This window comes from Sinocyclocheilus rhinocerous, unplaced genomic scaffold (genome assembly GCF_001515625.1).
Source record: "Sinocyclocheilus rhinocerous isolate Xijiao unplaced genomic scaffold, SAMN03320098_v1.1 scaffold2205, whole genome shotgun sequence".
Taxonomy (NCBI): Eukaryota; Metazoa; Chordata; class Actinopteri; order Cypriniformes; family Cyprinidae; genus Sinocyclocheilus; species Sinocyclocheilus rhinocerous.
In genome coordinates, this window is record NW_015666554.1 from 8,564 (window position 1) to 19,339 (window position 10,776).

At 35.4% G+C, this 10,776-nt stretch overlaps 1 protein-coding gene across 1 annotated transcript; it reads left to right on the forward strand.

Moving 5' to 3' along the window:
• Nucleotides 1–6,855: 6,855 nt before the first annotated feature.
• LOC107732718 (extracellular calcium-sensing receptor-like) lies at nucleotides 6,856–10,535 on the forward strand. Its single transcript, XM_016544133.1, has 6 exons — nucleotides 6,856–7,082; nucleotides 7,325–7,622; nucleotides 7,901–8,734; nucleotides 8,838–9,059; nucleotides 9,422–9,545; nucleotides 9,643–10,535. The coding sequence occupies exons 1-6, from the start codon at nucleotides 6,856–6,858 to the stop codon at nucleotides 10,533–10,535; spliced, it is 2,598 nt and encodes an 865-aa protein (XP_016399619.1).
• Nucleotides 10,536–10,776: the final 241 nt, after the last annotated feature.

Below are 10,776 nucleotides of genomic sequence, written 5' to 3' on the forward strand. Positions count from 1 at the left end.
TGGAAACGCTAATGACAAGCTAGCGCGCTGAAGAAGCGCTGCACTCGTGGTTTTAGAATAAAAGCGAACGATCAAATTAATCAGATTAGGCTGATAGATAATATCAGAAATATGGTGGGAATTAAGTTATATTTATCACTTTAAACAACAGAGAGTAATAGAGATTTTACAGAAAAACAAAGCTACACGAAGCTACAATCACAAACCAGCAGCACTGCAAACAGGAAGCAGGAATAACACTGCCCAACAGCGACACCCGCCGTGTGGTGTAGGTGTGTCTGATACAATGTAAACAAAATCTCTTAGGTTTCATATATACAAAAACAAGAAAATGCATTAGTGTTCTACTTTCAAGCTGCATTGTGTAGAACTTACTATAACTGTTAGAATATTTCAGTAAATTCTACCCAGGGTAGAGGCAACAGTCTTTAGGCTATATACAAGTGAAGTAATTTCAATTATTTATTCAAATTCCTTGCAAATGACAGTAATTAACAGCTAAATATGTAAATAGTATGGCCCAAATCCTTGCAAATGACAGTAATTACAGCCTAAATATGTAAATAGTAGGCCCAAATAGGAAACATATTTATTTTTAAATAAACTTTTGTCCATTATTTTGAACTTGTTCATAAAAACAACAACACTCTGCTAGGGTTTGGCATCCATTTATTATTGATATTAAGCAGAGTTAAACACTGAATATAGACCTATAGATGGAAAAAGTAGATGGCTACTTAAGGCAACCCATTTTTTTTTTCAGTTACACATATGGACAAAAAGCAGCTGCATATAGTCTTAAATTTAATTCTTTTCACACATACATGTGTTCATTTTTTATTCCACCTTGAGGATTAACTGCATTATTGATCCTACAAATTGTCCACCTAAGTATCTACATGCACTAAATGTAAAATTTAAAAAAAAAATCTTGATTAGGAACAAAATAATATGGAAAGGCTGGCAATAATATTTTTTAAACATAGCTAAAATATTGTAGTGATACTGGCAGAATTCTTTTGAAGCCTACACAAGTTCTGGAGAGCCATCTGCTCTACCTGTACATACCTTGTTCTTGTGCAGACTTATCTTCAAGTTGCTTCTTGAGCAAGCCATTTTCCTCCTCCAGCTCATCCACCCGAGACTGGAGCATCTCAGCCTTCTTTCTCCAGAGAATATGTTGTTTAACAGGCTTGAGACTGTCCATCTTATCAGCTGCAAAATATGACATGAAAAATAACTAATACATGTCAGTGGGGAAGAAGGTCCAAACCTCGTAAGCACAGAGTCAAAAGTTGTTTGCATTATGACGTTAATAACTTAGATCAACACAACAAGACACAACATCCCCCCACCCCCCAGCTAGCCTTGTTGCCCCCGTTTGTTATACCTTTTGACGTGTGTTCAGACCAACAGATTTAAGAAAAAAATAATACATGAATTATTGAACTGATTGAATCACTTTCAATTCGATCGGACACATGCTCCCGTGACGCATCGTCCAGCACGAATTTGTATCAATTTGCGTCTTTTAATTGACTTTGTATATAATTGTGTCACGCGACATATCAGCTTCATGTAAGCTACTTTTTTTCATTTATAATCACAACTTACCACTTTTGTTTGTGGAATCTTCTTCTTCGCCCTGGGTATTTCCCCTCCGTGCCATTGCCCGGGTAAAATGCATGGTACCCAGCGCACTGCTCCCATTGCCAGGCGAGGGGCGGTAATGCGCTTGATCAAACATGTTATATTTATGCTGAGAAGAAAATTGAGATAGCGATTTTGGTTAACATGCAAGTAATAGCGACCGCTTTCTAAAAATAAAAAAAGAACAATATTTCCAGTGGAGTTAACTCTTACCATCTGGACCGCCAAATTTAATTTTCAGATAAGTAGGCAGTGCGACTTGGCCAATCCGATTGTAGAAGTGCTCGGTCACGTGTCAACTCTGCCAACACTCAACCATGGTAGGTGTGTCTGATACCATATTTAGCCAATAAAATAAAAGTGCGCCACTTGGTCGATAAATTGACAGACAGTTACTAGCTCGATCTGCCGGCTCTATGGATTCACTGGAGAGAAAACTTTTGACTAAAGTTTATGTTAGAGAAACTAAAAAATCATCTTTAAAATTAATCAAATGGTTGCAAATGATTGGCTTGTTAAAACGCAAAATTAAATGCAAAAACTGCGGGCATAAAATAAACATGGTTCACTCCCAGACCAAGGATTGTTACTGGTAAGAATAAATTCTTGAAAACTATAGGTTAATATTTTGTTTTGCAATAGGTAGTTAACCTTGTAGATAGGGTTTCCTCCTTGGCAAACATTAGTAAGTTATATTAGTAGAATGCCGCTATTCCTACTGTAGGAGGGCATTTTGTGCTAAACATTAATATTTGCTAACATTTAAAGTCTTAAATTAATTTTGTTTATATATAAATTTAAGGTCATAGAAACTCTTAAATAAACTGTATAAAAATCTTTGTAATTATTTGAAATGGTATTCTGGGGAAGGAAAAGCCAAATGCCTTATTAAACTTCAAAAAGCTATTATTTAAATAAATGTTGCGGGTTCTACTGGTGCGCAGTTTCCGAGCAGTTGGTAATGATACAGCATGCAGTGATTGCTTTTGATCTGCATTTAATGAATAATGACAATATACAGTACTTAACGGTGTTTACGTTATGTTGTAATTTATTGTAGATCGTTGTAAGAGCGCAATTTTTTATCACGATTTTACTTCCATTTTTAGCTAATCTGTTTGAATGAGCAGCTGGAAGTAGTAAAAACACAGATATTTCAAAATAAGAGTGTCTGTGTATTTCGGGTTTGTTTATAATTAGAAGCCCCACATTATGCCCCACAATTTTCCCCCTGATTACCATTTCTATTTTGGAGTAAACTGGATCAAATATGTGATATTTAATTCGATGTAAGCTCTTGTAGCTTCTCTCTGGGCTGCCCGTCACAACAAATAACTACAACGGATTTTTTTTTTAACACAGATGTTACTATGAGCACAGTAATCAGTTTATTGTTTTAATTTAAACACCTGTATTTAAAAATAAATAAATAAAATATTGATCAACATCTAAATCATAACATAATTTTTACAAGATTTTTACATGTATATATATATATATATATATATATATATATATTAATTATATATCCAACTTACTGTGTGTGTGTGTGTGTGTGTGTGTGTTGAAAGACAAATGTTACAAATTTCTGTATATCATTCAATTTGATGTCCTAAAACTTCCCAGGGAGTGTCGAAGTAAAAGATGTGGGCGGTTGAAAAGAAGTGTCAGGTCAAAGTCAATCTTTTCACAATCACACTGCAGTCTATTCACATGGATGAAGTACATACACAGGTAAGCAATGCAAGTGCATTTCATAAGAACAATATTTGGCATATTACACTATTTGTATAGTGCTTTTGAGTTGAATAGAACACAATTGCACTACAGCATACGCTTTAATAGTTTATGTTGGCATGGATTTAAAAAGATATTATGGTCTGTCTAGCCTAGCATATATTACAAAAGAATGTCCTGTAGTATGTCACCGTAGTTTGCCATACATGTTATAATAACCAAAAAGTTATAAAAAAAATTAAAAAAAACAAGCGTTTTTGTTGTTGTTTTTTTTTAATTGGATCAAGCTGCCTATATTTTGACCGTAATGTACATTTGTAACAGAAGATTATGTTGGTGACTGTTGATGTGGCACTGTGTTGCGATGAGCATCACTTTGTTACTGTACTATACTGTACTGTTTAGTCAGCTATGGTTGGTCAGCTATGGTTGGTGGACAGAATGTGTTTTTATGCTTATGTTTTGTTATGTTTAGAATTTGAGCAGAAACATGTCAATAGTCAAAAAAACTAGTGTCCAAAATACAATCAACAAATTATGCTTTGCAGCCTACCATTTCAGAAATCATAGATTTTCTTTATGTGAAAATGTACTGTTCTTATTTAATGGTAGTCAATTTTGTTAATCCTTTGTAGATTTGCACAGGGTTTACATCTACGGCAAGTAGACATGCTTTAAGATGGCATTGCAAAGAGCACAGCAACACTTTCTATGATGTCAACGAAACTCCAAAGAATTTGTGTAAAAAGCCAGGAAAAGCACCGAAAGAAAAAGAGGCAGAAAGTTGGTGGAGTTAATGTCATTGTTCACATTGATGAGAGCAAGTTCTGCCATAAACGCAAGGTAATGTAATCTAAATGTGCAATGCACTTAACGAAATGTTTTACATTTTGTAGAACCTGAAAGAGCTGACATCAATATGTGCATCGTAGTTTAGGATATTTATAAGTAGTGGGGGTGGACATCACTTTCCCGAAAGCTGTCAATCAGTTTATACTGATTGATTATATATAATTTTTGTTTACTTTTTTCTTATTTTGTATGCATATTTATTGTATTATACAGAATTTAAAAAATTGCTTAAAAAGGAATTTAAAAGTTTTGGATGAAAAAAAAGTATTATCATATAATTACACCTGTCTAGTAATAAATTTTTACAAGGTCAAGAGATTATTTTGATTATTTTCTAACACTGTTCATACTGTTTTGTAGTATGCAAGAGGACGCTTCGGTAACACCTGGAAGAGAAAGCGAACGTGGGTGTTCGGTATACTTGAAATCAAAATGGCAAATAGACGTCCAATTCTTCGCCTTGTGAAGAAAAGGAACAAGGAGACCCTTGTTCCAATAATCAAAAAACATTATTTTTTCATGTATTCCTGGTTCAAGTGTGACAAATGTAACAAAGTCTCATACCATAATGATCAACGCTCGATTTTTAAAAAATCTTTAAAAATGAGTTTTGGGTCAAAATGACCCGAGGGACGGATAAGGGTTAAGCGTAAATGAGCGACCGTGTCTAAAGTGCTTGACAAAAAGTTAATAGTTCTGAGAGAGTCAATAGTTCTGAACTTCTGAACTTCATATTTCTTTAGATATAATCAATATGAAACAGTAAAACTGTTCCAGGTAATGAGTTCCAGGCTTTCCACATCCACATGTGCATAAGCATTAATTACACAGTATTATATAGTTTAAAACTGCAAAAACTATACTGAAAAGTGTCTATGTATATTTTATTCATCAATATCTTCTGTGCATATTAATGTTATTTGTTTCTGTTCCTCCTTCCTTATTCAAGAAGAAAGATGACAGTTCAAGCTGAATGAGAAAAGACAACAATGATATAGCCTTTAGGAATCATTCATTAAATGCCCAACATTTCTAATTTTTGCCATAAAAACTGCAGTAGTTGCATGGTCTTCAGTGACCACAAAAAAAAATAAATAAATCAACAAATCAACATGATGATGATACATTAAGATTTTTATCTCAGCAATTTTTCAAATAATAGCCCTTACTAACATAACAAATTGAAACACTGAAACATTGAAATATTTGTTTGTTCATTAATGTCTAATTTACTTAATAATTTATTTTAAGAAAAATAAATAAATAAAAATTATTTTAATCTATTATAACTGTTCAGTTCTAATATATGATTGTATATGACACTGAATATGAAGTAAACACTACAGTCTTTGCCTCTGAAGAACAGATCACCTTGCAAAGCAAAGACATATATGCAATTGTTCACAGTCCAGAGTTGGAGACAATGATGGATTATGAGGATCCAGATTTGGGCCAACCCCAAAACATATGGTTCATGTTTATATACCCGTTCAATGCTGCCAGGAGTGATTTGTGAGGCATCACAGGAGTGGCCATTGTTTATCGCCTCCACAGCCAGCTTAAAATTGACAGCTTTTAGAAAAAAATACATACTGTATAAAACAGTCAATGGATATAATGCATTGGTATACTGTATATTGCATACTTTTCTGCAAACAAAATATGAATAAAATTCTTACCCTTGACACTGGTAGCCTCTTTATGTAGTCTTTTATTGTGAAGTCTCGAGTCATGAACACTGGCTGATTAATATATGCAATCTGAATAAACAGCTGCTTTAAAGAGGTGAAAATAAGAAAATGTAAATAATTATCTTGTTATGATTTACAAGACAAAAAGCAGGAAGATGCTTCTGTTACCCTTTGTTTTATGTGTTGGCCATACCCCTTGCATATGACGTCCTCCTGCTAGATATCAAATGAATTGCCATCTTTACCCATGGGCCCCAAACACTTGATAATAACAATAATAAGGACGACGGTACTACTACTACTACTACTACTACTACTAATAATAATAATAATAATAGTTATATAATAAAAAGGTGTCCCATATATGCTGTCCCAGATGTATATGACTTTATTTCTTCAGATGAACACAAACAAAGATTTTTAGAAAACAATAAGCTATCTCTGTGAGGCCATATAATGCAAGTGGATGGGACATATAAAGCTGATGCTTTAAAAATCACACAATGTGAACATGACGGTAATACATACGACCCCAGTGAATGAATCAATCAATACTGTCATATTGAATCAATCAATAACCCCACCCCCTTTTATTTTTTTATTGTATGGAAAAGAAAAAAGTGTCATGTAAAATGTATGTCTTAGCTAAGGTGAAATTAATCAAAAAGGCAAAGAAAAAGCATTTTAGAATGACAAACATCTTTTTGAATTAAATGTGTAAAGGTGGTCTTATGACTGAATGTGAATCAGGTATGCATTACCATTGGGCCAAAGAAGCTTGGTACAAAAACGATTGACAGCAGGAGTTGCAAATGCTATTGGTTTGTCTGTTTCCTTGTAAAAAGTTAAGGCCACCCCTTGATCACAGATTTTATGTATATATACTGTATGTGGTACCCAGCAGGTCCATTTTTCTGTGTCAGTTATGGCACAACTTTATGTAACTCTTCTCACATTTTGGCCTCTGCTGTATATTGGTGTGCAGAGTCAGTCTAAGAGCAAAGATACATGCATCTATCAGGGAGATGAGGATACTTACAGCTTTTACGAGGGTGGAGATGTGGTTTTGGGAGGAATTTTCCCTTTGCATTCTAGCACAATACCATTGGTTTCAACTTTCATGACCAAACCTAAGCTAATCAAGTATAAATTGTGAGTCATGGTTTCATCTTCTGTAAGATGTTGGGTAAAATAAAAATAGAATAAGGAATAAGTTAAATTAAACAATAATGATTAATTTGGTTTTATGAATGATTGATTAATGATTAATTCTGATCTATTTGGTCTTATTTTAGAGCATTTGTTGCATTGTTTTATTGCAGTTATGTAATGAATAATTTATACAGGTGTGTGTGTGTGTGTGTGTGTGTGTGTGTGTCTGAAATCCTTTGCAGCTTTACCCCTCGAGCCCTGAGGTGGATGCAGACAATGATCTTTGCTGTGAAAGAAATAAACCAGCGGCAAGACCTTTTGCCAAACCTATCTCTGGGCTACCACATCAGGGACAGTGGTGATGACATACCTGTATCTGTAAAGAGGTCTCTTCTCCTGGTCAATGGACAGCCAGAGAAGGGCAGTGGACAAAGCTGTGAAGATATACAAAAGCAGCCAAGCCCTGTAATCATAGGAGACGCATCATCAGGAGTCTCCATGGCTGTTCTGAGAACTCTAGGCTCCTTCAAAATACCTCTAGTAAAACTTTTAACATTATATTAATTAACAATACTTTTCCTTTGTCTTAATAATGTATATTGCGATCTTGATGCATGTTGTCATGTTATTAGATTTAATTATGGTCAAATATTTACATACAGAAACACACAAAACTATATATGTGCGTCATTTTGCTTTTTTTTTTTTAAGTATTATATAAAGTATATATTGATTTGTACCATTGGCAGTGTTATTACAGTGATACCTGGTTGATTGTATTGCTATTCTTACTCAAATATTGCGTTTTCATATTTTAGGTGAGCTACTTTGCATCCTGTTCATGTCTCAGTGACAAGAGAGAGTTTCCAGCATTCATGCGGACAATGCCAAGTGATCTATTTCAGATTAAAGCTTTGGTAAAACTTGTTCATTATTTTCAATGGACATGGGTCGGGGTGATCGGTGTGGATACAGACTATGCTCGGTTTGCCATCCAGCTCTTCTTGAAAGAGTCAGAAAGATTTAATATTTGTCCTGCTTATGTCCACCTTTATCCTGTTGCACTCACGCAAGATGCAGTGGAGGAACTTGTGAACATTTTAAAATCTTCTTCTGCCACAGTCATTATAAATTTCTCTGTGGATTCATATCTGCATGGCGTCCTGAAAGAGTGCAGACGGCAAAATGTTACTCATCTTCAGTGGATTGCCAGTGAGGCCTGGGTCACTTCAAAAGTCCTCTGGGATGATTTTGGTGATTTGTTGAAAGGAACATTAGGGTTTGCCATACGGAGAGCTGATATCCCACATCTTGGTAATTACCTCAGAAGAGTAAGTGTTTCTGTTGTTCAAACATCCAATTTTCTCTCTGAGTTTTGGGAAGAGACTTTCCATTGCCGGCTGAATGGGTCCATAAATACTCATGTACATGGAGAAGAGGCACAGAACTGGCCACCCTGCAATGGCAGTGAGAGTCTGGACGATGTGTACACTCTTTATTCTGATGTGTCACAACTCAGAGTCTCCTACAATGTTTATAAGGCTGTGTATCTCATAGCACATGCACTACATGACATGAGCAAATGTGAACCAGGAAAAGGCCCCTTTCAGAATGGGACATGTGGGAGTCTGTATCCAGTTCTGTCATGGCAGGTGTGTGTTACTCAATTTTACATTCACTGCCTATATGTACATACATGTATTTTAATGGGTTTGTTTTACTTTGCATTATCTTGTCTCCCTAACTTCATCTAAGCTCCTGTACTACATGAAACGAACACATTTCACAACATTGGGGGAAGAGGTCCGATTTGATGATAATGGTGATCCCATTGCATCCTATGACCTGATGAACTGGCAAAGAGGGTCTGATGGCTCCCTTCAGCTAGTGAGGGTGGGATTCTATGATGCCTCCCTTGAAGACAACAAAGACCTAGTAATAAATGAGCCAGTAATTATGTGGCACAGAAGAGAGAAGGTGTGTGCCACTACACCTGTAACCAGATATTCCTTTCTATGTTTGCTTTTCCTTCAGCTCAACTTAATGTTTATAGCTGAAGTAAGAATCCAGTGTTATAATTTTAAACGGCAATTCACTCTTGCTTTTATTTTATACTAAATATTGAAATATATTTATACATTGTATTTTTTAACTGTTTTTATAGATGATCTAGCAACATTTTAGGTTTTCACATTTGCCAGTTAAACTGACAAATGCTATACATAGCATGATTATCTGTTGGATATTTCTCTATGCAAGGAAATTATTTATTGATATGAACTCTCATTGAGTTCAGACTATGTAGTGTTTTTTACTGCTTTTTCTGCTGTGGTCATTAGGCACCAGAATCATTGTGCAGTCAAAGCTGTCTGCCAGGCTCCAGGAAGGCCAGGAAAAAAGGAAAGCCTGTCTGCTGTTTTGACTGTATACCATGTGCTGAAGGAGAGATCAGTAATCAAACAGGTGTGATCCTCATGGCTCCTCAATTAATGGTATTTTGAGAAGAAAGGAATTAAAAACTAGTGTTTTATGCTCCACTTTCCCCCCAATTTTTCCACAGACTCAATTGATTGTCTGACATGTTCAAGGGAAACATGGCCAAACCAAGCCCAAGACCAGTGCATCCCCAAAACTTTAGAGTTTTTGTCCTTTCAGGAGCCCTTGGGAAAAATACTATGGGCATTTTCAGCATTTGGAGCCTGTGCAGCATTAGCAGTGCTTGTTGTGTTTATATTGTACAGAAAGACTCCAGTCATACGAGGAAACAATATGGAGTTAAGTTTTCTTCTCCTCCTGTTCCTTTGCGCATGCTTTCTGATTGGCCTAACCTTTTTAGGGAAGCCCACTGACTGGTTATGTCGGATTCGTTATCCAGCCTTTGGAATCAGCTTTACGCTCTGTATTTCATGCATCTTGGCAAAAACTGTAGTAGTTTTAATGGCTTTCAGGGCCACCCTCCCTGGCAGTAATGTCATGAAGTGGTTTGGCCCTGCTAAACAAAGATCAAGTGTAATCTTGTGCACTTTTGTGCAAGCACTTATTTGCATTATATGGTTATCAACTAATCCTCCTGTTGCATCATATAACACTAAGTTCATGAGTGCAACTATGACTGTTGAATGTACTGTGGGATCTGAAATTGGGTTTTGGTGTGTGCTTGGATATATTGGTTTCCTATCTTCCTTGTGTTTCGTATTGGCATTTTTGGCCAGGAAACTACCAGACAACTTTAATGAGGCTAAATTCATCACATTCAGCATGCTTATATTTTTTGCTGTGTGGATAACCTTCATTCCAGTTTATGTGAGCTCGCGTGGAAAGTATATGGTTGCTGTACATGTCTTTGCTATTCTAGCTTCTGCATTTAGTCTCTTGTTGTGTATATTTGCTCCTAAATGTTATATTGTACTTTTGGAACCCGAGAGAAATGACAAAAAGCATATGATGAAGTAATAGTACTCAAATAAAACCAATTAAGAGGCAAACCCTTCATAAATAAAGATACAATAAAACAATTTCATGACTTTATAAATTGCCTGGTTGTTATAACATTTTTAATTGCACTTTGCTGTTGTTATTACTATAATTATCATTCCAAATGACAGATTTGATACAACTGTTCTAGAAAGCTGTTCCAGAAAACTGGAAACTGGGAAACCTCATTCTCCCACAGTTTGTGAAAGTCAGTCATAAT

What these genes read in the sequence shown, in the direction of transcription:
- LOC107732718 (XM_016544133.1), top strand. Translation starts at nt 6,856, where the DNA reads ATGGCACAACTTTATGTAACTCTTCTCACATTTTGGCCTCTGCTGTAT. An exon ending in ATCCAGTTCTGTCATGGCAG is followed by an intron (nt 8,735 to 8,837) that starts GTGTGTGTTACT and finishes ACTTCATCTAAG; the next exon opens with CTCCTGTACTACATGAAACG. An exon ending in AGAGATCAGTAATCAAACAG is followed by an intron (nt 9,546 to 9,642) that starts GTGTGATCCTCA and finishes ATTTTTCCACAG; the next exon opens with ACTCAATTGATTGTCTGACA.